The sequence below is a fragment of the Eschrichtius robustus genome, chromosome 16 (assembly GCF_028021215.1).
Source record: "Eschrichtius robustus isolate mEscRob2 chromosome 16, mEscRob2.pri, whole genome shotgun sequence".
In the NCBI taxonomy this organism is placed as follows: domain Eukaryota; kingdom Metazoa; phylum Chordata; class Mammalia; order Artiodactyla; family Eschrichtiidae; genus Eschrichtius; species Eschrichtius robustus.
The window spans coordinates 54,584,227-54,610,536 of NC_090839.1; the positions used below are offsets into that span (position 1 = coordinate 54,584,227).

At 46.3% G+C, this 26,310-nt stretch overlaps 1 protein-coding gene across 1 annotated transcript in view; it reads right to left on the reverse strand.

The window, feature by feature from the left end:
• Positions 1-8,737: 8,737 nt before the first annotated feature.
• Positions 8,738-26,310, reverse strand: part of ADCY9 (adenylate cyclase 9) — a 126,805-nt gene continuing 109,232 nt past the window's right edge. Inside the window, exons 10-11 of the mRNA XM_068565538.1 lie at positions 25,211-25,252; positions 8,738-19,256 (exon numbers count right to left, since the gene is read on the reverse strand). Coding sequence (XP_068421639.1) covers positions 18,065-19,256; positions 25,211-25,252 — 1,234 coding nt within the window. The 3' untranslated portion in view covers positions 8,738-18,064. The remainder of the gene's footprint in view (positions 19,257-25,210; positions 25,253-26,310) is intronic.

A 26,310-nucleotide genomic window follows, 5' to 3' on the forward strand; every position in this document is an offset into this window, starting at 1 on the left:
GCTTCAACATATGAATTTGGTCGTGACACAATACAGCACATAACAGGGAATGAATTCAGATTTGGCCCCTCTTGGATAGGGATGTCTAAGGACAGAGCCTTTACCCTTGACTAGTTGAGGGTCAGCTCAGAATAACTGGTAGAAAGATCAGATCAGTTCACCTGTTTTGACATTTTGTAGCTGCATAACCTGGGATGAAGCACTTAAAATCTCTAAACTTGACACAATGTCCCCTCACCTAAAGGGGAACATAGTCTTATCCCATAGGGCTGTTGGGAAGAGCATATGGACCGACATTATTATATCAAAGTGTAAGGCCGTGTTCTTAGTCGCACAATAGAATCACCCCAGCAAAAATGGAAAATACTGATGCCCAGGCCCCCGCGCCCCCTCCCCCCCCCCACCCCCCCAGTTCAATTAGTCTGGGATGGAGCCCAGATACTTACCCTTTAAGAAGTTCTCCAGTGATTCAAATGACCCACCAAGGTTAAGGGGCTGCATGAGCATCCCGACAAGTTTCCAAGGATGGACTAGGGGCTGGGGGTACTCTGTGTACTTGGACTTTCAGAGCTGGAAGCCCCCCTGGATGTTCTCAGGACCACTCCCTCCTGCTTCTCTACAAGAAGAAACAGATGCTGGAGGACTGAGGCTGGACCAGGACCTTGTCCACCCCTGCTCCCAGTCCAGCGCCTTTCTCGCCCCAGGCACTGCACGCCAGAAACCCCTGCAGGACGCGGGTCAGAGGCAGCGCGAGTGCAGGGCTGGCTCTGAAATCCGGCTATTCCTCCTGCTTTACTTTATCCAGGGACCTGGGACTCAGGTGCTCAGGATTGTGGATGGTGGGGCTGAGCCCCGCCAGGAGGGCCGTCTGCGGGCGCGGCCAACGCTAGGTGGCGCCCGAGGGCCGGATCTGCCCTGCTCCCTGAAGTCCTGGGGGCGCTGCGGATCCTGGGGGTCCCGCTGCGCTGCTGGGCAGCAGAGCTTCGCCCCTTGTGCTGCCCGGTTCCTCGCCTCTTTCGAAGCACTGTCGGGAGAATTACGTGCAAGAACTTCTCAAGACCTAGCCCTTGCCCGACCCCTAGAGAAGATGGACTGCATGTTACCCTGCTTCCCTCTTGCCTTCTCTCACTTGGGGGGGCCTGTTTTTTTCTGGTGAGTTGCTCATCTCTGTTAGCAAATCTGGAAGATTCTTCAACGTTTTGCTGCTCAACGCGTGCCACAGAGGACTGTCGATTAGTAAGAAAATCACATTTTTAAAACACAGGAAACGTATCAGAACGAAGTCAAAGAATTTTCTCCACTCAAGTGTTTGGATAGCAGCGTCACAATGAGGACCCTGAGACACTGTAAAATCCTGACTCAAAAAGGATCCACTTTTGTTCAGAGTTATTTTCATGTAGAGTGCTTTATGTGTTTTATAACAATTTTAGAACCAGGGACCCATCACTGTGGTTGCTATTTAGAGTAGCCCCTCCCTAACGCAGAACATCCCAGAAAACCCAACAGCGAAACACATTTTGGAGTAAGGTGTCATCTTGAAGTTCTAAATACTTAAAATATTTCCTTTTGAGAAACTTGAGTTAGCTTTTGCAAAATGGTCTTTCTCATGTTACCAGTTATTTCTTTTTCTCCCTCCCCATTTTATATTAGGAATTTCTTCAACTAACACTTATTTGCCAACCTCTGAGTCAGACCCTGGAAATACACAAACAAACAAACAATAAATAGGAAACAGTCCCTACTCCTAGGAAACTCACCATCTAATGGGGAGGAGGAAAGGTATGTAAATAACACCAGCACCATGAGCTCAGGGATGTTATGGAAATGTGTGTTCAGGGGACACATAAAGGAGCAATTCATTAATTTTTAAACTTTGTATTATGAAAAATTTCAAACACAAACAAAAGTAGAAGGAATAGTATAATGAATCTTCTCTGCCTGTCACCCAGTTTACAAAATTATCAACATATCACCAATCTTGTTTCATCTGTGCCTTGCCACCTTGCTGGTAATTTTTTTGTTTACAGTGTTATTAAGGTATGATTATATACCATAAAACTCACCCCCTCTAAATGTACAACTCAATGAGTTTTAGTGAGTTGATAGTTGTGCAACCATCATCACAATCCAATTTTAGAACATTTCTACTATATCCCAAATTTCGCTCGTGATTATTTGCAGTCAATCCTCATTGTCATCCCTAGCCCTCGGCAACCACTGATCTTCCTTCTAGCTCTGTTGACTTGCCTTTTCTGGACTTTTCATATTCATGGAAGTACTGTATATGTGGTCTTTTGTGTCTGGCTTCTTTCACTGAACATCATGTTTTCAAGGTTCATCCGTGTTGTAGCTGTGTCAGTGATTCATTCTTCTTTATGGATGAATAATATTCCATTGTATGGATGGGCCACATTTTACTTACCCATTAGTAATTGATGACACATTTGGGTTATTTCCACTTTTTGGCTTTTATGAATAATGCATCTATGAACAGTCACATTCAAGTAAATGTGTGGACAGATGTTTTCATGTCTCCTTGGTAAGTATCTAGAAGCGGAATTACTGGATATTATGGTATGTTTATGCTTAACATTTTTAAACTCTGCCAGATTTTTTTTTCCAAAGTGGCTGTAACATTTTTAAACTCTGCCAGATTTTTTTTTCCAAAGTGGCTGTACCATTTTAAATTCCCATCAGTAACATATAATGATTCCAGTTCTCCACATCCTTGCCAACATTTGTTATTTCTTCTTGATTATAGCCATCCTAGTGGGTGTGAAGTGGCACCTAATTGTAGGGTTTTTTTTAAGTCTATTTTATTTTATTTATTTATTTTTGGCTGTGCCGCCTGGCTTGCGTTTCTTAGTTCCCCGACCAGGGATTGAACCGGTGGCCTCGGCAGTGAAAGCACCTAACCACTGGACTGCCGGGGAAGTCCCATCTAATTGTAATTTTAATTTACATTTCCCTAATGAATGATAATGTTGAGCACCTTTTCATGTGCTTATTGGCCATTTGCATATTTTTGTTGAAACGTCCATTCAAACCTTTTGTCTATTTTTAAAAATAAACTTTTAATTTTATTATAGTTTTAGAAAAGTTGTGATGAGAGTACAGACTGTCCACATCCTTCACACCCAGTTTCCTCTGTTACTAACATCTGACGTGAGTGAGGTACATTTGTCACAATGAACTAAAGTTCACATTTTGTTCTGCTTTCCTTAGTTTTTACCTGAGGTCCCTTTTCTGTTCCAGGGTTCCATCCAGGACACCATTTAGTTGTCGTGTCTCCTCAGGTTCCCCTTGGCTGTGACAGTTTCTCAGGTTTTTTTTTTTTTAACCTTGACTTTTGATAACCTTAGCAGTTTTGAGGAGGACTGGTCGGGTATTTTGTAGAATGTCCCTAACTGGGATTTGTCTGGTCTTTTTCTCATGATTAGAATGGGGTTATGGGTTTTGAGTGGAATTCCTCAGAGGTAAAGGGCCTGTTTATTCTGCTCCAGGTGACTTAAACAGCAGAAGTTTATTCTCTCACAGTTCCTGAGGCTGGAAGTCTATGCTCAAGTTTTCAGCTGGGTTGGTTTCTTCTGAGGCCTCTCTCCTTGGTTTGTAGACTGCCACCTTCTCCCTGTGTCCTCACATGGTTGTCCTTGTGCCTATCTCTGTCCTAACCTTCTCCTCTTATAAGGACACCAGTCATATTGGATGAGGGCCCATCCCAATGACCCCATGTAACCTTAATCATCTCCTTAAAGATCCTCTCTCCAAATATGTTCACATTATGAGGTACTGGGAGTTAGGACTTCAATATATGAATTTTGGGAGGGACACAGGTTAGCCCATAAGAGTGCCGTTCTCATCATATTGAGGGTCCGTGCCATCAACAAGACTTATCACTGTTGACTTACCACCTTGATCACCTGGCCGAGGTATGTTGGTCAGGTTTCTCTGCTATACAGTTTTCCCTTTCTTTTCCTTTTCCATACTGTGCTCTTTGGAGCAAAATCACGATGTGCAGCCCACACTTAAGAAGTGGGGTTTATGTTCTATGAACCTCTTAGGGGTAAATCTTCGTGACTTTGGTTTTGGCAATAGAATCTTAGACATGACACTAAAAGCATAGCAACAAAAGAAAAACTAGATCTATTGGACTTCATCAAAATGAAAAACTATATCAGTGGATATTATCAAGAAAGTGAAAGGACAACCTATAGAATGGGAGAAAATATTTGCAAATTATCTATCTGATAAGGGTCTAGTATCCAGACTATATAAAGAACATAACAACAAAAAGACAGAACTCTAGCTTTTACAAATAAATGCTGTAATGAAGAACCTTGTGCACAAGGTATTTTGCATGTTTGAGCATATCTGCAGAATAAATTCCCAGAAGGGTGTGTGCTTTTCTAATTTTGACCGCTGTTGCCAAATTGCCGTCCATTGAGGGTGTACCAGACAGATCCCCAGCAGAATTTATTTCCAAACCTGCTCTGACATATGCCAACACTGACAAGAATGCCCAATGCAGTGTTATTCATCAAAGCTCCAAACTGGAAACAGCCCAGTGACCCTCAGCAAGAGGATGGAGAAATAAATCATGGTCTCCTCATACAATGGAATAATACAAAGCAGCGAAAAAGGGCAAAGTTCTGCTACCCACGAGGTGGAGGAATCTCACAGGCATGTCAGTGCCTGAAAGAAACCAGATGCAAAGCAGTGCTTCCTGTGGGATTCCAGTGAGATGAATCAGCCATGAAGTTGAAAGGAAGAGGCAATCTACAATGGTAGAGATCAAAACAGGGGTTCGCCTTGGATGGTGGGGGCTTTGATGACACGGCACAAGATTGTCTACTGAGCTGCTCAATATGTCCTCTACCTTGATCTGGGTGATAGGTAGGTAGGTGTAGAAATACATAAAAACTCACCAAGCTATTTGTGCGTCACTGATGTTACATCTCAATAAAAAGAAAAAAAGGCTTTTTTTTAAAAAAGCGCCAACGCTGACGTGGAAACAGCAGGGCCCGGGTAGCAGGGAACGTCCTTGGAAAGAAGGGTTGCGCAGCAGGCCCTGTGTCTCTTCGTTCCGTCTTGTCCGGCTGCCGGCTCCAGGTGTCAGGAGGGGAGGCTTGCTGCATCTCCGCCGTCCAGGCTACACCCCCACAGCTCAAGTGCAGGGGGGCTGCTGTCTCACTGCCCTGAGCCACCTCCCCCTGCCCAGACGGCTCTGCACCAGCTGTGGAGCAGCTGCCTGGTTATTTATAGCCTTGGGCTCCGCATGAAAGGAGCCTCTTTCAGTGGCTCCTTCCTCCTGACTTCAACTCTGCTCCTGAGTCGCTCTCCCCCCACCCCCCACCCCAAGCTTTAATGTTTCTGGAACATTCCAGGTCCCACTGCTGGGCTACATGTCACTGTTGGGGGGGTTCTCCCCTGCAGAGCCGATTCCTGGGGCTCACCTCTCCTGACGTGGCCTCAACTCTCTAAAGGGCTTTTGGATGGGATGAGAGAGCTTATTTCTCACAGACTCGGGCCAGGCCCCGGGGTCTTGGGCCCTCAGCTGCCAGGCTGTCTCTCTGGGTGAAGGAACAGCCACTAGGAGGCTGAGGAGGGCTCGGTTCCTTCCCAGGAAGTGCGATGGTGGTCCTGGCCTCTCCCCTTCAGGGTCTCCTGGGCCTCTGGCTAAAGAGGCCGCCAGCCCATCCACCGAGCTTCTCCTACGCCTGGTGTAGGCCTCCTGGCTCTGGGCCTCCTCTGCTGGCCGTGTCCTGCGGGAGCTCCAGGGTCCAGGAGAGCTCGTTAGGGGCTAAACCCTCACCCCTCATCCCACCCCTCTTCTGATGGGGCCTGATGGCAGCGTCCTTCAGGAGCCTTGAGTCTTTTCTCCAAGCCCTGTTAGGCCCAAGTTAGACTTGTTCTTCTTCTCGGAAAACTAGGATGCTCCTCCCCGTCCCCCCACATCGGAAGGGTGGTGGTGCGGCACCTCGCCAGCTGCGGAGGGAACGAACCAACCCCAGTGCCTTCCGTGGTTCAGCTTGAAACCGGAACGGGGAGGACCCCCCTGCCCCCAACAAGGTGTTAAACTCCAGCTCTCCTCTGTCACCAGCGGCAGGACACTTAACTGCAGGAGACGGGTTCTGAAAACATGATCCAGAAATGCATTTTAAAAATCAAATCCACTTTAAAGGCAGTAAAAGCATTTGCCTGCCTTTTCTCTCCCTCGCTTTCTCCCTCTTTTCTTTTCTCCCCGCCCCCAACCTTCCCTCTCTCTTTCCTTTTCTTCTTCCTTCCATCTCTCTCTCTAACCTTCCTTCCTCCCCCCTCCCTTCCTTCCTTCATAAAGTGAAGGATCCCCTCTAACGGGGCGGGGGTGGGGTGGGGAGAGCAGGTCAGGGAGGCCAGATGCAAGTGGACGTCCCTGGGCTCAAGCTGAGTGATTGATGACCCCAGGAGGTGGGATCGCTTAGTTATGTGGGCTGAGTGGCCAGACTAGCAGGGAAACAGTTTGTTCCAGAGCAGAGGAAGCTCCCTTTCTCCGCTGAGGGTTTTCGGTGGCCTGCGTGCAGCTGACCCATCAGGATCCCCCTCAGGCTCAGCCTGTGCAGAGCGTGTGGGGGCCAAGGAGTTATTGGCGGAAACACAAGAGCAAAATTAGCTTTTGTCCTTTGAGTCTGTGGCTGCCTGCCAGCGTCTCCTTCCAATAAGAACACTCTCATTCTCATTCTGGAAGTTTTTGTCAGGTTTATTGCAAACGAAGGGGAAAGCAGACAGAAACAAAGTGACGTTTGCTGAGCTGGAAGGATTGTTTCTAAATCTATTGTCCAGAGCACACCAATTGCCTTTCCCTGGCACTCGCCTTGGTGAGGGTTTGAACCCACGTCAGAGATGGCCTTGTTTTATGACCAGCCTTGGGTCCCCGTGCTTGTGCGTGTCTCTGCGTGCATGATGCGAGGGCATATGGCCGATAGATGGTGAGGACCATGGTAAGCCACCACTGGAAACATATGCAAGACAGATGAGCGCTAAATTCACAGGATAATGGAGAATTCTAATGAATTTCACTGGCACCAAGTTTTTATGTTCCTGTAAACTTATGAAAGCCATGAAATTAAAATGACTACCTCACAACAGAGCAGAGTAGTTTAATTAAAAAAAAAAAGAAAGCCCTACAAAAAAGTGAATTGATAAATCAAAACTCAAACTAATACCCTTCTAAAAATGGAGAATGATACCCTTCAATTTTAACATTTGTTCCCAGATCCCTTTGGCTATGAGAGTTTGTTATATAAGGTACTTTCCTGTTTTCCAGAAGAACGTTTCCAGAAGAACGCAGCCTCAGTGTTTTGGCTGCGTCTCTCCAGGTGGTGATGGACAAGGAATGCCCGGTCTCTGACCACACAGGGAAGGTCTGAGGGGCCACCAGCTGACCATTTCAGTGTCAGGAGAGCCACCTGGCTGGAAAGGTCCCTTCCAGGGCATGTAAAGGGATACTATTTAAAGGGATGCTTTCTTATTTTCACACGAGCTTGATAACTGGAAAAAAAGAGGTGAGCAATGTTTCCTTCGTGGACAAAAACACTTAGCCATCAGGGCATTTGTTAATATGCACATTAAACACCTTTCTCCCCCCCCCGCCCCTGCACATCACTAGGTTGCTAGGAGGGTAAGACTTTTCTCTTTCTAGATGGTTGGTCTGACTTTAAAAACAAAAAAAAGGCAAGTCTCCTCCCAGGAGGAGTGCAGCTTCTCTGTGTATCGTGTTTGCTAATCAGCTTCACAAACCTGTCTACCCAACACCAGCTAAAAAAGTCAAGCTCAGAGTCAAGAATTATATACTTCACAGTTGGTGCAGGAAATCTGACCCAAACACACAGGGAAAGAACATTCTATGATTCCTGGGCGCCTCTGCTTGTGGGCTCGTTTTCAGAATATTCTTACAACCCATGGAATTGGCCATCATGCTTCTAAGTGAAAAGATTGGGAAACTGGGCCAGTGACTAAACACTTACTTTGGATTTGTACTATTGATCCAAAAAAAAAAAAAAATCACTGGAAAAAATGAGCCCTTTTCTTCTATTTTGGCTCAAAACAGTCCAAAGAAAACAAGTTTTGGTTCACTCCTGTCCGTGAGCTCAGCTCAGGGTTGAACAAACTCCAGAGAAATCACGGAGAAAGCTTGCCACTCCCCCATCCATGTTTCTTAGCAGGGAGGCCTCTCCGGCCCTTTCAGCGCTGGGAGACACCCCCAGGGAGGGGGGCTTCTTTGCCCTCTTTCTCTACTTGCCTGTCTGCACACATTCTGCTGGAGGAAAGGAGGTACTGAACCTTCCAATCCCAAGAGTGCTCTCGAGGTCCTGAACATTTGCAGCCACTCTCTGTTCTGAACACTTCTTTTCAAGCTAAAGGTTGCTGACAGAGGCCAGGCGGGAGGCAGGCTGGGCCCAGGCTGCAGCACCTTCTCCCCAAAATGCCTGCATCTGGATTAAAATGCAATGACCAGCTTGCGACCCCTTGGGCTGCACGGTGAACCCACACACCATGAGCTCTGTGAGTGGCGCTGCCTTGAGAGGTCTCAGGAGTCTCGCAGATAAATTCAGTTTCTGGTTGATAATTTATAGTCAGCACATCTTCCACTTGAAATTGTGCCATGCCAAGAATAAACAAACAACAAGATTTCAGTTAATTATACTGTATTTTGAATTATTTCCCCAGCTTCTCTGGATCTGTAGCGTGATGTTTTCTCTGATACAGTAAAACATTTTAATGTACAACAGATTACAAGGTCTGTAGTGATGAATTAAAGATAATGGGCTTTTTATCTATATACAGATACAGCTTAATAGTTCACAGATACAATTCTTCCTGTTTTGGGTTGTTGACAGAACATAAGCAGTTTCTTACATATGTTTAAAATTTACAATTAGGCTCCTTCCCTTTATCTGAAAGGAAACGGAGTTCCCCTCTCAGCAGTGCTTTCATCTTGTGGAAAAGAGGTGATGGGAAGTGCAGATGAGAAGAAGGTTGGAGGGGAGGAAAGGAAGAACCACAAGCAGTTTCTAGAAAACATGACGATTAAAAAAGGAAACTATCCATGCTTCTGCAACGGAAAGCTGATTTACACTTTTCCGTGATTGCTTTCTGTATTCCACGACAAGCAAGGGGCCACGTGCAAGAACGACCGTTCTAGGATGGAGCGTGCAACCACCCATGGCCAAAACGCTGCTGGAACAAACCATTGTTGCCCCTTCGTGGTGATGCAACACCGTAAACAAGGAAAACACGCTCCGGCGACCTGTCAGGACAAAGCTGTCAGGATGGGGCGATGCTGACCTGTTGCGTTACATCACACCTCGGGAGCCTCACAGAACTGGTTTTGGTATGAGGATAAGTGCATGGATTGAGACGGTGGGCATTGATGTTAGTAACTGGATCATCTCAGGGATGGCTCCATCCTAAAATGCTGTCTGTTACAAACCATGAAAACGACACGGGGTTTCCTAGAGGATGTTAAGGCTTTGGGTTTTTCACTGGTGCTCATTTGTGTGTTATTGGTGCTTCGGTTGGACGCGGTAGCGTGAAGAGGGTGTGCCCGTGGAGGCCCTGTCTGGCACACCCCGTCCAATGGCTTACGATGCAGCTGCAGTGGTGGCACCCAAGGGGCTGGGCCCCTGCTGCGTTAGGTCACTGAACGCTGGAGACCCCACTTTGCCGACATCCACTTTTCTGGGTGTTCCCAGCAGGTCCTCTGCTCTGTCCTGACCTCCCCCAAGTCCAAGAACCGCTTTAGAGTCCCCAGGACCATTGGTGGGATTGGCAGGGGTCTCTGTTTGGCTTCCACACTGGTCTGAGAGTCTGGCTCACTGCTGCCTGGGCCAGCCCAGGACTGGATGGATGAAGAGCCTCTTCGTGAGTCTGGATCAGGCCCAAAGTCCCAGTTCGCTGCTCTGGCAGCTTCTTGAGGCTAAAACCAGAAGGGACTTGCGGACAATCTTCTGAAGGGTAGTGGGTGCCACAGGCTTGCCCAGGACTTGGTGGCAGTTTATGGTGAGGGTTTTGGAGTGTCTCAAGCTGGGCCAGTGCATGAGGCTGCCTTCCTGCACTTCAGAGGGAAGAGAGAGAGGAAGGCCAGTCTCCTCCTGGCTGCCAGACTGTCTCAGGCACATGGGATGGTCACGCTGGCACTACAGAGCTCCTGCCAGAGGTCATCCATGGGGCTGTTGCTATGGGAACAGATGCGGGACGTCTTGTGTTTGAGTTGGTGACAGAAACCACCAGTCAGGAACACAGGCAAACTCTTTTGGAGGCCCGGTAACTACTGAATGGCTAGTTCACAAGAATATGCTAGGTTTTCCCTCAAAGCACGCAGGTCTGTTCCTATTGTAATTCTGCCAACCAAACAGACAGTGGCAGAAGGAGATGAGGAAATTTGGAAACGAGATGCTTAAGGGGTTGAAGCGGCCCATTGTATTGGCTACATAAGAAAAGTGAACTGAAGAATTTGGATCACTATCCATGTGGTTCATGCAATAAATTCATTTTGTCTCATTTGAAATATTTTAGGCAAAAGGATGCTTTTATCCTAAATTATCTGGATAAGTGCTTCAAATCTCTCTTTTTTTTCCCCAAAAAGTTTTACCTTATCTTCTTAGATTTAGGTTTTAGTTGAATTAATTTCCTGAAAGTTCACATAAATCACATTCTTCAATATTAAAAAACAACCAACCAAATCCAAAAGCTCTCCAGGTACTACAGTAGATTAGGACCTTTAGAAGTCTCTGGAAGTCCTTGACTGAAATTTTTGGAAAGTACAACCTGTCATGCAATTAACAATAGAAATAGGAGACCAAGGGCAACATTTAGCCACGTTCTTCTGTGCTAAGCGAACACTCTAGATGTATCTGTGATGCCATCAGAAGTCTTTACTCTTGAGGAAGAAGAGGTATCACTCCAGCAAATCAGAATTACAAAAGAAAAATTCCACCAACTCACCATGTTATAAGACTTGCTTCTAAACTATTGGCTTCCTTGCTCCTTTGTAGTCAACAAAGTCGGTTTTTTGCCCAAGGTCCCCAAATTGGCATAGAAATTGTGAATTATGTTTTATAGTTCAAGTTAAATGGCCAAAAAATATTTAGTTATTTTCTTTCCCCTCTAATACTTCCCTGAAATTCTGGAGATGTGCAGCTACACAAGGGCATTTTAAAAACAACTTAACATTACACATAATAACAAATTTAATGTGGAATCAACAGTTGGAGAAAAAAACAGATCTTGTGTTCAAGGTACCTGATCTAGTTCTGTTACATTAGCAAGATGCACAGGACACCAGCATAATCTGTGTTTTATACAGATCTTTCCCAAGGCACCAACGTGTTGTAAACTTGGCCTCAATTCCCTGATGGTCTTGGTTAGCCGATGGACACAAGTCCATATAGACACTTGAATAATTTGAAAACTTTTCCATTCTAAGCAGACACTAGACAATACCTTAAACATTCCACACACAATTCAAGTATCCCGTCTTACAAAAAGAAGGGGAGAGGGAGAGAAGGGGAGATGGATTTACCTTGTCGGTCACTTGCTGACCTACTGTCTAATCTCACCATTTAAATGCACCATGTCTCACCCCACCACCTGGATTCTCTGTTCTTTTCTTGCAAAGGAAGGGGGGCCAAGCCATGAGATGGTCTGGACCAGCAGCATGCTCTGTCTCTGGCTGTGCAGCTGGGAATCGCTGGCAATGACTGGCTGAGGGGGGGCAAGCTGCTCAGCTACGCTGAACCTGAACTTTCGAATCTGTTGGACAGGAAAAACCACCTCTGCCTTCGGTGAGGCATCGTGAGGACAGAAGGGGTTCCAGGTGTCTTGAGTTCCTTGGCAGAAAACTATCATATAATGGGAGGCTGCCTTATGTGTAGAGGCACATTTGCATGTGTGAGAACTGAATTTCGCAGCTGAAGAGTTACTTTCTTTAAATCAATGAAGTGCCCGCTTGCCGTGTTGCCATAGGTTTATCTGTACTCCTGAAGTTTGGGAGTGAGGTAACACAGCACTGAAACCTACTTGGGAGGTCAAAGGTGATGGTAGAATGGAGGTGGTGGCTGTCCATGAGACGGGGAGACCAGAGCTGGGGACCTCAGAGGGTGGGAACCTGGCAGGATTTGAGACGGATGCCTTGGGTGCGAGGGTGTCTATGCCACGGGACTCCAAGGGGAGCGTGTGAGGCCATGTCACCCCCATTCTGCTCCTTTCCCTGGAATCACATGGACAAGTCCAAACAATTCCCCCTTTCTGCTATCAGTCCTCGCCCTGTCAACCTAGAGGGCAAGAATTTTGTTTGCTGAGAAGATCAAGAAGCCCAGAGGAAGACAGAGAAAGAGCAGCTCTGAGAAGACTGCAGCCTGCTGGAGGTCGCTCGGAAGGAGGTGGGGTCAGCAGAGGCTCTAGTCCTCCAACCCCCTGCAATTCCGCAGCGGGGCCGGGGGGGGGTGGCAGGGAGACCCTTCACTGGGGGTGTGGTTCCTGAAAGGCCACCACCAGCCCGGTCAGTCCAAGCCAGTGCCTTGTTCTGCTCAGCTCTGAGACCCTCGAGCTGGGACCCCAGTCGCCATCAGGATTGTTTTAAAAATAAAATATATGACCATGTGGAGTGGCCCCTCTCTCAGGGAGGGACCAACACAATATTGGTGCAGTTGTTTTCCCTGAATGGTCCTCATCTGTTGCTCTTTCTTGAGAGACTGAATATTCCATAAAACCATGAACACGAAGATCATCTCTGATGGGGTACAGACGACACTAAGGAGCCACCGTTTAAAAATGTCAACAAGGAGAGGGATGTCTCAAAATTCCCTTCTGTTTCCTGGTGGGATTCCTAACAGGAGAACCGTCGGGAAAAACAGTGACTAATCACAGGTGCTCCTCAAATATTCTCAAGTATCACAGCACTGTCACCACCTAAGTGAAAGGAGCTTTGGCACATAGTAGGCTACTCAGTAAAACACCATCTGATCGTTATTTATCTGTTGGAAAGAATCTGATGAACTTTGTCTTTATATTGAAAAGTTCTTTGAGTGGCTCTTCAGATGTACTTAGGTAACTCACACATTAAAGTCTAAAATATAATTGGATTGGAAATGCATATATAAACAAGCAGCATTAACCTGTTTAATCACGTTTCCAATGGAGAGTCCAGAAGTGCTTGGAAACCTCACCTGCAGATACTTATAATTAAAAATCACCATTCCTCCTGTTATTGTAGATCATGGGTATTGGATTTGGATCCAGGAACACGAAGTGGGTTTATTTTGATGTGCATTTTTTTTTCTGGAGAAAGGAGCCACAACTTTCATCAAATTATCAAAGGCTTTGTGAGCCCAAAAAAAGGTTAGGAATCACTGCTGCTGATGACTGAGGTTTCAGGAGGCACTCAGATTGCTCAATACCTGATTGCGTAATTTCTTTCTCTTTCCGACTTTCAGGCCCAGAAGGGATGTGAGAATTCCCCACGCTTAAGTTATTCTGACATACAGTAACAACTCTTTGGAGTCGTGTTATTTAAAAACGAATTTTTACAAAGGAACAGTATAAAAATAGACACTTGGGAAGATTTTGAGTTTACGCCTACATGGTGTGCAACTCTGTACTTTTTCTTAATCACTTCCTCTCACTTATCTCCTGCCCGTTAGCTTCCTCTCCCTGGTACTTGGGATCCATCCCAGGCGGCCACAACGACAGATTCCCACAGCAGAGAAAAGCAACCACGTGTGAAAGAGATTTTAGATAAAAGTAGATAACTCGTCTCCAGCCCCTGCAGAGGTCAAGTGAATACCATGTGATCACCACACTAAACGACACCGTTGGACTACCTGGTGGGGCCCAAAGCCCCCAGTTAAACAGAGACACTTATCAGGCATGATATTCCAAGGGCTCAGAGATCACTTCCCAAGAAACCAGAGAAAAGGCCAGCCCTCAATTTGGGTAAGGTCGATTCTTCATTACACTTATTTTAAAACTCTCCCTAAAATGAGAGTGAAAAGATTAAAAAAGAATAGATGAAAGAGAAACCGTAAGTGATAAGTCCTGAGGTTTACTGCAAAAATTAGAGGCTGCCTTTTTAGACTGTTTGAGAAGCCCCCGAAAGTCCCTGGGGTGTCCTTTCTAGTAGAGAAACGCAACAAAGACAGCTATTCCCTTACCTCTGGAAGGTTCCTAGGGATGCCTGCAGCGCAGACTCAGAGGAAAGAGCGCCCTCGTCAACAAGCAGTGTCCTCACGGGTACCAGGCTCCAGTGGAGGATCACCTAGAAGCTGGATCCCTCAGCGCTGATGAGCAAGGCCTGGGGCCACATCTGCATCCCTTTTGCTGAGTCGACAAGAGGGTCCTGTGCTTTGAAATTGCACATAAATACTGAACTCTCCAGGAAAAACCCTGGGGGAAGAGGCTCTAACCCCTAGCAGAGCCAGCGTTTGGCTCCAGATTTGGAGGTGCTGTGAGCCCCTATGACATGTAAAATGGCATGTGTGTTTTTCGGCAAAGATGCTCTGTGACTCTAAACAGATTCCAAAATGGATTTGTGACTTCCCCATGATACGGACACCCCAGGACTCTGTAAGGAAGAGGCTATGCAGGCACATCTTTTCAGAAAACTTACTTCATTTTCTCAGTCAGTTGCTGAAGATATTGCGGGAAAAACTATTTAGAAGGTCTAAAAAAATCAGGATGTGGTCGCAAGCAAAATTTGTCCTGCAACCTGCTTCTGTTCCATGTAAAAATAAATAATTCTCAGCCAAAGTTCACTGTAGCAGATATGTCCATTTAAAACACACACACACACACACACACATACACACACAATAAGAGTTTTTAGTTGCCTTGTTTTCAAAGTCACAATGTAAAAGACCTGCAAAGCTTCCTATTTCAGCCACAAATGGCAGGGAATAAGGAGCGTCCTAGTCTCGGAAGTGGTAACGATCTTGTCGATGAGGAAATACCAGACATCAAATATTGAGATTTTAGAGTATTTTAATGTCCATTTCTTCAGTGGGTGCATTATGAAATTATTAGGATTAACAAGTTAAAAAGGGTAGAGCAAAGGAAAGATGGAGAACGCAAACAATTGGTTCTCGTGGATTTAATTTCAGATTCTAGGCATGACATGATTTTTCGAAACCACCACCAAAAAGCGCTTACTTCGAAAGTCTAGAAGTGCAAACGTGGACAGATCTTTGGAAACTACAAATCACTACAGCCCACATAATGGGGAAGCACGCGGCCCTTTGGCTCTCAATGTCAAGTGCAAATGTGCAGGTGTCTCCACAGCGCAGTCAGGGTAACGGAGCCGTGAGCAGCCTCCAAGCTCCATGAGGGTTTCATAACTGATGCTCTGCATTTGTTTGCATTGAATGCAATTATGTGTGCTTGTTTATATGTATTTATACATATATAATTTGATCTGACCTGAGGCCAAGAAGAAACTAGCAATTGCAACTCAAAGCAACTATTTACACACATTCAATTCTGAAGTATTGCTTCCTGCCCTAAGTTCACAGGAGGTATTGCCGCTCTGAAGAACGCCTCCACCTAACTGGAAGCGCCTGAACCCGCTGCTCAGAAGCCCGTCTGTCTTCAGCCACCGTCTGCTCAATGCCCACGGAGACAGAGGCCTGGCGCTGCGGCTGCAGGCACTCCGTGGTTCTGTGCTGAGGTATGCTTCCAAGCAGGGGCTGGGAAAGACCTGGGTCACTGGTGGCCCAAAGAGAACATCTGTACTGGTTGCTTAGGAAGGCTCGCTCGGGGTGTTTTTTTAAAGACAATTTAAACCGTCCACAAAGGCTCCCATTTGCACAATGCTGAACTGGACAGGTGGACGTCACCACTCTCTCCCTGCGTCCGCAGCCTCTTGGCTTCCCAGGAATCGCAGGAGGGGAAGGGGAAGAAAAAACGAGTTTGATAGGGAGGAAGCTTGTGCAGAGATGAACTCTATGGAGCACATTGTGAGTGAACAGCAGAGACACGGGGAACAGCAGGAAGCGCCCAGGCCCCTAGCCGCCGCCAAAGCTGCAGAGCCTGGAGCCAGATGGCGGAGGGCGAGGCCCAACGTCTTAATACTGATGGAAGGAACCCCTGACGTGCCCACAAGCCTGACAGACAAGCAGAGCACCAGGTAGTGTTTTTCAGAAAAAATAAAAATAAAATCTCTGCAGGATTTTATAAGAATACATTCTTTAGAAGAGGTAATGTCACAGTCATCCTTTCTCTATTTCTCTAGCATTGGAAGACCAACAATCTGACAGTAAAACCTGAAGGCAAATCTCCCTGGACGTGGAGATCCTGGCTACAACTGCACTGCTGTGGTCCGTGCCATGCACGTCCCTGGGGAGCTGGCTGATCAGAATCAATACTTCATGATGCCGGAAAGGGCAGATTCTGTACGTATTTGGTGAGGAGTGATAACAGGACTTAATGCAGATGTGAAAGCTACACAGAGATTTACCAGTGAAAAGAAAATACACAGGGCACATCGGTGAAGACCTTACACAGAGAAGGAGCCAGTCCTCAAATATCCCATGAGCTGCAGCCACCTGAAGAATGAGGTGTCATATGACTATGACAGGGCAACTCTGGCCTGAGTTCAATTCGACATAAACTTCAGACTCAACGTGGCAAAACGTAATTACAAGCAGGATTAGCAACAAAGGGCACAGAAGCAATTTCCTTGGGTTTTCTGTACTTCCCCGGCTCCACACCTCATTTGCATCCAGATGATTCTGTCCCTACTTACAGGGTAAGAGCTCCATCTAAAGAGGGCTGGGATCCACTCACCAGGCTCAACCCCACCACAAATGGGCCCTGCACAGGTTAAGAAGAGGAAAGGATGGAGAAGCTTCCTGAATGTGGAAGCCAAGCGCTGCCCGCGGCCCTGGTGCTCTGCCCAGACCTGCTTCACAGCGAGCCGGTTCTGATCCCACCCCTGCCGTGAGCAGACCCCCTGGGTGGGGGGCAGAAGCAGGGCTTTTGCTTTAAAAGTGGTGGCCGAGGGCTTCCCCGACCCAGAGTGTGCAGGCCGTGCCCACCGGGGTCCTGCTCAGCCCCTGGCAGGGGAGGCGGCCCAGAGTAGCTGAAGCACTAACAGCCACCTTCTCATCCTTCTGCTGTGCCCTCTGTGACCACACTCCACCCCCCCAGCCTAGTTCCCTTCCCCAGACAGAATGACCTGGCAACCCTCCCCAAGACACACACGTTTCCTGATAAATAAATAAATAAATAAATGCAACCCTTGGATGTTTATTTTGCGTTTCCTCTCAGTTGAGTCAGCTTCCAAGACAAGCCCCTCCGCTCCAGCTGGAAGACCCCTTGGGGCGGGGGCAGAATGAAAAAGGGCTTTTAGATACCTGAGGCCTGGGTTCATGAGCTGTGAGGCCGGTAAGCATTTGGAATCTCGGCCTGCACGAGGAGGAAGCCCTAAAGGTGCTGGGTGTGGGGGGCGGTGGGTGCAGCCACAGCCCCTGAGGGCCTGGAAGGCACAGGTCAGGGGACACCGGTGTCCTGGCTGATGGCCCGCTGCGGTCCTCAGCCTGCGCCCCCCCAGCATCCCCGCCCAGTGAGTTACTGGCACTTGATCTCAGAGTCATGAATGCAAGTGTGTGTGCGTCTATGTGTTTACATAGAAAGGTCAGGTCACTGGAAAAACACTAGTACGTATACAGAAAAAAACCTCAAAAACATTGTATTAGCAAAAAAAAAAAAAAAAAAAAGAAGTGTCTTGTGAGAAAAAGCAATAAAAATAATATTTTAACCACAGCTTCTGTTTTAACGTCCACCACCACCCAGCGCCACACCCTGGCCGCACCTTCTCTGGACTCCAGGCCGCGCCAGCCCCTGAAGGCACTTGTTCTCCACACTGCTGAACGGTCACACCAAGGGGGAAGAGGAAAAAAATGGATGAAAATGAACCCTGAATAACTGTGATCCACACAGAAGTTAGGGCTGCAATGACCACAGGACACCATGTCTGGGGACGGGAACTGTGGAACCTGGACGGACAGAGCACCGCGGGCGGCGCTGGGCCGCATCACGCCCTCTTTGAGACGTTGAGCTTGGTGAGTTCATTGGCTTCCTCCACCCCCGCTTCTTCACAGTTGCTTTTCTCTATGGCTTTGCTGAACCTACACCTTTCTTCGGCTTTGATGGGCTCCTTCCAGGGCCTCTTAGAAGACGGGTGAGTGTCCCTGGCCTGTGTGTTGTTCTCGGAGCCCAGGGACACCTGGTCCGGGTTCTGTACGGAAGGCAACAGGTTGGTGATCTCGTCCGTGGGGGAGCGTCCGATGCTGCCGTCCACCTGGACTCGGATGTCGGGGGAGATGGAGAGCTGGTGCTGCGGCACCATCCCATTGTCCGTGCACTTGGGGTACAGGTAGGTCTTCATCTGGCCTTTGCCCTTGACGTTCACCGTCCCTCTGTAGTCGAAGTCGTAGCCCATCTTGCTCAGGACGCGGTAGCTTTCCTCACTGACCTGGATGCGGCACTCCACCCCCGTGGTGTCCATCCTGCTGGCGATGTTGACCGTGTCTCCCCAGATGTCGTACAGCAGCTTGGTGGTGCCAATGACGCCCGCCGTCAGGGGCCCATGGTTGAAGCCCACCCTGAGCTTGAAGTTGAACCAGAGCATGTTATTGTTGAAGTCGTCCACCACGCGCATCATCTCCTTGGCGAACTCGAACAGGATCTGCAGGTGCTCCTGCGGGTGGCTGCCGTCACGGCACTGCGTGGCGTTCAGCCCCGACGCGGCCATGTATGTGGCCCCGATGGTCTTGATCTTCTCAATGCTGCTGTAGTCCGGCTTGCTCAGGAGCTCGTCGAAGTCCCCGATCAGCTCGTTGAGGACCCGGTAGCACTCCTTGCCGCCCTCGTAGTTCTCCTCGTAGAACTCGCTGAAGTTGACGATGCTGGCGAAGATGACTCCTCCGTTGTCGTGGTTCTTGGAGTAGGTCTGGGAGACCTTCAGCTGCTCGGCCACGTGGTAGGGGATGATGTTTCTCAGCAGCCAGTCGGCCTGGTCCCTCATGCTCTGGATCTTAGTGCGGTGCAGGTCCGCCTCCACGTCCCCGTGGTAGTGTAGGCGGTAGCTGACTTCGAATTCTCGATTCAGGAACCAGACCAACAAGAGCAGGAGGAAGAAGACAAGAATCACCTCCTGGCCAATCAGGCTGGCTGGGCTCCTGCTGTCGTGCGGCAGCGAGGCATTGCATGGATTCCTCTCGGAGCTGGAGAGGAAAGAGAGGACAAAGGACGTGCCTTCTGAAATGCATCTTTAAGGGAAAGGTTACTGCCCAGTGCTTCCAGGTTCTGAACCAGCCCAGCTAACCAGCATCCTGCACAGAGTTTTGTGTAGCTCAAACCTTCAACCACCTGCAGCTGCAGAGTGACCTGTTTCTGTTTAGAAAGATGTGGCGAGATAAAGAGTCACTCTTGTAAGATTCCTGTAATGAGTGCTTTGTACTTGCTTTGTTTTTCAGAAGTCTTTAGCTCCTTGATTTTTAAAATATTTTTTCCCAACTTTTTATTTTGAAAAATCTCAACCTTACAAAAAGGTTAAGAGACTAGCAAAACAAACATTTGTATACCCTTCTCCTGGATGCAACAATTGCCAACATTGTGCTACTCTGCTGTTTCCCTCTGTCAACACAAACTGCACACACGTACACACACTCACACAGGCATACTTTGCTGAACAGTCTGAAAGCAAGCTGCAGACATCAGGCCACTTCAATTCTGAAGAGTTCAGTACGAATCTCCTAAGAAAAAGGACGTCTCCCCATGGAATCACACCACCACTGTCACACCCAAGAAATTTCACGTCCTCTGATACACTCTGATATAATTCCCCTGCCCCCTCCCTCCCACCCGCCCTGGGGTTAGTTCTGTTTTGCCAAAGTCATTTAAGATAACTTTAACATTTTTAAAAATAATATAAAATGTATACTTTTAAGAGTAACACACTGTAAGAAACTCAAACAGTATAAACAATGGAAAATAACTGTCTTTCCTGTGAGGTAACCTTTCTGTTGCGCACTATTCTAACACACGGCTGTGCTGTAACAACCAGTCCCCTGCAGAGGGCGATCGGCTGTGTCCATCTTTGACTACTAGGAACGAGGTTACAGTGGATATTCCCGAGCGTCTTTGTGCATATGAATGAGCCTGTCTGTGGGATAAACTCCTGGAAGTGGAACTGCTGAATCATTTAAAATACACTTAGAATTCCATTAGAAATTTCCAAACTGCCCTTCTAAGGGCTGAGCCCATTTCTATTCCCTCTGATGACCAAGTCTGCTTGGTCTGTTCTGCAGTTCCACGGCACCGAAGGGGCACAGCTGGGACCCCAGGACTGAAGATTAGCGTGGGTAGCAGTCTCTTCTAAAGTTTATTCTTTAAATATAATTTTTTCCACTTAAAAATACTACATACTCATCATATAAAATTTAGGGTGAAAGTAGAAAGAAAAAAAGATTCACCCATCATCACACCATCCAGAGGCGATCACTGTTAATGTTTGCTGAATTTCCTTCTCGTCTCTCTTTTATCTGTTTACAATGCTGTGATTGCTCTGCTCATGTAAACTGTACCCTGATGTACGCTAAAATGCACAGAGCAGGCCGCTAGATTTTACATAACAATGGTCTGGGTCACTTATATGAATATAATTATATATGGAACAGATGGACCCTGAGTTTAGAGAGTACCATGGCACAGAAAGCTCAATTCTACCATCAGAGTGTTTTTTAATGAATTTTACTGTTACCTGTACTTAGGCATATTAAAAATAATGAAACTGACCAATCTGGTCATAACGCCTTCCATGAAGCACAGTCACAAAAGCCTGGGTTTGGAGTAACGACGCCGGGCTGGTCCCCCACAGAGCTCTGAGACCCTTGGGCAGGTCACACCATCTTTCAGGTCTCAGTTTCCTCACGAGTAAATTGAAGATGGGCTGGAGTATCGCTAAGTCTCTACCAGCCTAAGGGTCTGTGCAGAAAGGGCCTGAGGCTCTGTCTGTAGAACCAGCAGGGTGCCCTAGGCTGGCATCGGGGAGCTTGGATTTGGGGAGGGTTCCCACCAGTCCTTGATGAGAGGGGCTCACTGTGCCTGGACTGTTTGTACAAACAACGCGGTTTATGCACCTGCCCTCCTTCCGAAAATCTGGAATTTTGGTACATGCCAGGCAGAGGGTGCCTATGTGACCAGCCACCAAGAAAAACCCTGGAGTCTCTGATGGGCTTCCTGGGAGGGTGTTTCACACGCGCTGTCACAGCTCATTGCTGGAAGAATTAAGTGCATCTCATACGACTCCACTGGGAGAGGACTCTAGAACGCTGGCGCCTGGTTTCCTCTGGACTCCGTCTCATGCACTTTTGTTCTCTGCTGATTTTGCTCTGTGTCCTTTTGCTGTAATAAACTACAGCCACGGGTACAAACATGTGCTGAGTCCTGCGTCCTCCAAGTGAATGATCAAACCTGAGGGTGGTCTTGGGGACCCTGACAGAGGTTCTATGGCTTAATGCCTAAGAACCAGGAACCAAAAATGGCCTCTTTGGCAAGATGCACCACACTTCACTCATTTATTTTGCCAACTGTCATTTAAACAAATGGCAGTACTTACTATGAATCTAAAGTACTAAACAAAATAACTATTTTAGATACTAAAACAGATCTATGTCCAGCCCCTCAAGTCCTCTGGTTGGCTCAGAGTAGGGAGAGAATCTGGAGGGAGTGAGTCTTCTCTACATGAGCTCATCTCCTTGGCTTAGGAGTTGACCTTTCCTCCAGTTTCTCCAAAGTGGTAACACTGAGGAACAGCCTCTTTATTAGGAGACATCACCAAGGCTTAAGGTCATCCTAGAACCAGGCATTGTAGAACCCGGTGGTAGAACTGGGTGGCATGTCTCAGTTTCCTCAATTGTGCTGTAGCTAAAGCTGGCAGCGTGGCCTCAGTCTGGGATGGGCACAGGCCAGTGCCCTCTGGATGGAGCAGGGGAATACGAAACGTGGGCGGGTGTGACAGGGAAAGGGAAACAACTGCACTGCTTGCTTTTACCTTTGCTTAAAAGGAAGGGTCCTAATGCACAGGCTGACATGTTGTGCCCAAGGGGCTGCCTTGCAACAGAAGATCTGTAACCAGCGGATGAGAGAATTATTTCCACTCTACAACCTGTACTTCTTATTCTACTGCAGAAGGGACAAGGAAGGCAATGGTTCTACTCCTAAATTCAAATAGTAAAGGTCAGTCCCAAAAGGAGGAATTTTGTGACTAAATGCAAGAGATAACTTAATAGATGGACAAATGGAAGTCAGAGTAAAATACAGTACAGTTCATTATCACGGAAAAGAGGGATTACAAAATAGAGAAAAATGGAAAACAAAGACCACTCGTTGTCCTAGCCAGCTCAACATGGGATGCATTAAAATTCTGGTATATTTCCATGCCATTTAAAATCTATGCCTAGGATGGGGGCGGGATGCACCAGGAGAAGGCATAAGGGGGGCTTCTGGGTAGTGTTCTATTTCTTGATCTGGGTGACAGTTAAATGGGTGTGTTCACTTGTGAAAATTCACTGAGCTGTCCTCATGATCTGGAGGCTTTTCTGTGTATGTGCTATACGTCAATAGAAAGTTAACTTAAAAAAAGATGTTAGGTGCTTTGCTACTAAATCTTATAATTGTCAATCATACACAGAAACATCTGTATTCTGTTTTCGTTCCACTGTCACTTTAATTCTCCTTCCCAACATCTAAATGTCCACAGATATTTAATGTTTTAATTGTAGAAACAGAAAAAAATCATCACTCATCATTAGATCGTAAGTATTACATGTCTTACTTTTTTCATATACGATGAAATAACTAGCTGTAGCTATAAGACCTAGGTAATTTCACATAATAAATGAAAAATGAAAACCATAAATGCTTTCTTTCCACATTGCTGCATTTTAACAGTTGTAATATTTGGGTATATGTATCATAATTTAATTAACTTCTTTTTTACTGACAACTGAAGTTGCTGATGAACTTTCAATATTATCAATCACAATGATCAATATTTTGGGGCATGCAGCCTTTACCAAATGCTGAATTATTTCCTCAGCAGATAAGCAAAACCAGAATTATTAGTTTAAAGGTGATGGACATTTTTATGACTATTTTTTATAGATTGCCAAGTTACTTTCCAAAACTATTGTACCATTCTGAAAAGTAATGAGGCATGGCAGAAAAAGCATGGCCTGGTAGTGAGGGAGGCCAGGGTTTGAACACTGCCAGTATCCATAGGCAGGTTCCTTCGCTGAGCTTCAGCTTTCTTATCTGGAAAATGGGGACAAAGTTACCTAATATATCAGGTTATTGTGTAGATTAAACAAACCTATATTAAACACCATCAATTCATATATGTGCCACACCCTGGCCTACACTGGGTATTCACATGGTAACATTTTGAAGGTACGATTTGAAGATCAGAGGGAATTCTGTAGTTATTTAATAGTGCAATGACTTGGGTAGTAGCCTATTTATTTTCTACTACATTTCCTCTTTTGTGATTTTTTTTTGTCTTTTATCTACACAGGTCTTAATTAGCTCTTTACATAACAGTCTCACAAATATTTTTCTCAGTCTGCTTTTATCATCCCCTCAGTCAGTCTTATTTTTTTGTGCGTGTGGTTCTATTTATTATTTGTAAGACTGGAAAGTTACCTCTGTCTTAGAGGCTTGAGAACTGCTTAATTTTATTTTTTCTAGATGTTTATATAGTTTTATATAATTTAAAATTTTTTGACTTCAATTTATTTAGAACTAATTTTGATGTTTATAGTAAAGCAAGGGTCCAACATTTATTTGTTTCAAATTTCTAGTCGGTTATTTCAAAATATTTTAGGGAATAAATTTTCTTTGATTTGTGAGATCTCCTTTGTAACATTCTAATGTCTTATATAAAATTAAACCAAATCTAACACAGGAAACCCTCGCTTTTTGAAAGTTCGCTTTTCACCACTTTGCTTTGATGAAAGACCTACATTAGTACCTGTTTTTGCTAATGAAAGAAATCTGAAGGGGATTTTTGCCTTTAGAAAAAAAGGCAAAGGGCTTCCCTGGCGGCGCAGTGGTTAAGAATCCACCTGCCAATGCAGGGGACACGGGTTGGAGCCCTGGGTCAGGAAGATCCCACATGCCGTGGAGCAACTAAGCCCGTGCGCCACAACTACTCAGCCTGCGCTCTAGAGCCCATGAGCCACAACTACTGAGCCCATGCGCCACAACTACTGAAGCCCACGTGCCTAGAGCCCGTGCTCCACAACAAGAGAAGCCACCGCAATGAGAAGCCCACACACCGCAACAAAGAGTAGCCCCTGCTCGCCACAACTAGAGAAAGCCCGCGCGCAGCAACGAAGACCCAACACAGCCAAAAATAAATAAATAAAATAAATTTATAAATAAATAATAAATTTTAAAAAATTAAAAACAAAAAGAAAGAAAAAAAGGCAAAAAGCAAAACTAATGTTCAGCATTTGTTTTGCAGCGAGTGTTACAGAGGCAGCGCCATCCTGAGCGGCAGGAGCGGCCCCGCCAAGCTCCTTCCCAGGAACCACACTGCGCATCGCAGCATCAGCCACCACAGCTCTGAACTGTGTCTGTGAGCATCTGTGCTTTACCTCAACTTACTCTGTGCCTCCGTTAGTGAGCTGTGTCCTAACGGAACTGCTTCTTCGCTTTTTGGCTTACAGAAGTTTTCACAGGAACACGCTACCTTCAGAGAGCGGAAGAAACCTGCCTACGTCTTTTTTTTTTTTTTTTTTTAATTAATTAATTAGGCTGCGCCGGGTCTTAATTACAGTACTCGGGATCTTCGTTGCCACGTACAGGATCTTCAGTTGCGGGATCTGACCAGGGATTGAACCTGGGCCCCCTGCATTGGAAGCATGGAGTCTTAACCGCTGGACCACCAGGGAAGTCCCCTGTCTATGTCTTAACAATTATTCATTTTCCCAAAGATATTATAAGTATGAACTGATATTTTAACAAATAGGTATCTTCCACTTACTCTTTTAAGAATGCATATGTTGTTCTTTTTAATTCAAGATACAACTGTTTTTCAGGAAACTTAGAAATAACCAGCAGTAATACAGTTACACTCATTTATTCAGATATAGGCACAATGTTAAAAGCTTACCTGAAATTCTGTACTGCATCCAGGTGTGAAATTACTATGGAACTGAAATTAAAATGCAGAAAACTATTATTATAAAAAGCAAAGAAGGCATTATACAAAGCAATCCGAGAAGAGTTTAAATAAAAACAACTTTCCTATTTTTAAGGTGGAGATCAAGGTAGAAAGTTAAGGATAGTAAATTTCAATTATAATTTGATGCTGTGTGTTAATGAAGAATAACAAAATGGTAAAGACAACGATGTAAAAGTCTTTATATCAGCTGTGGAAAGTAGGCACAACCACTCAAAAGCGAAATCAAGGAAGAGTCTCTAAGGCCTTCATTTTGCTGTTAAGGACTTATCTATGGTGTCGTGTCCTACAGGCTAGAAACTTCAGTCATGTTCAAACAGCGAAGTCTACTGACAAAGGATCAATTTCAAAAGGCCCCGCTGGAGGTGTTGGCAGATTACTTACTGGAGAAGCCGGACTTTGCTATTGGTGATGCCCAAATCAATCAAACCCCAATTTTAAGACACTGAAAACACACCTAACTAAAGACCTCTCTCTTGGTGCTGGGGAAGGTACCCAAGACACCCAGCCCCATTCTCTCCACATGCTGCACAGCTTCCTCTGGTGTCATGTTACCCAGCGTCCACTCAGGCCCACAAATCACCCAAACCTCTCCACCCGGGGCAAGTGCCCTGATGCTTTGTCCTTCAGGTCCCCCAGCCTTGCTCCCTGCAAAGGGGACGTTGCAGAGCAGCTCTCCTGGGCAACAAAGGCCAGTGAGGGCTCAGAGCGGCTTTTTTGATTACAGGAGGTATTAAATGACTTCACAGAAAAGGAAAGAAAAGCAAGAGCTACACACAAACTGTCCTCTTCTCACCCTGTCCAGACGTGACTGTGACACTGCTGTAACCCACGTGTCTGTGTCCCCTCAAAGCTGGAAGAGTCCCCCAACCCCAGCTTCACAGGAGTTGAGTTTATGTTTTGTCCTCCCCACATGTTCCCTACCCTGGGTTCGGCTCAGCAGTGACAGGGTGGACGGGCTGAAAAGATTCTGCGTGAATGCGGGTGTACTGGGTCCAGCAGAGGTTCAACCACCAGCCCTACCTCAAGAC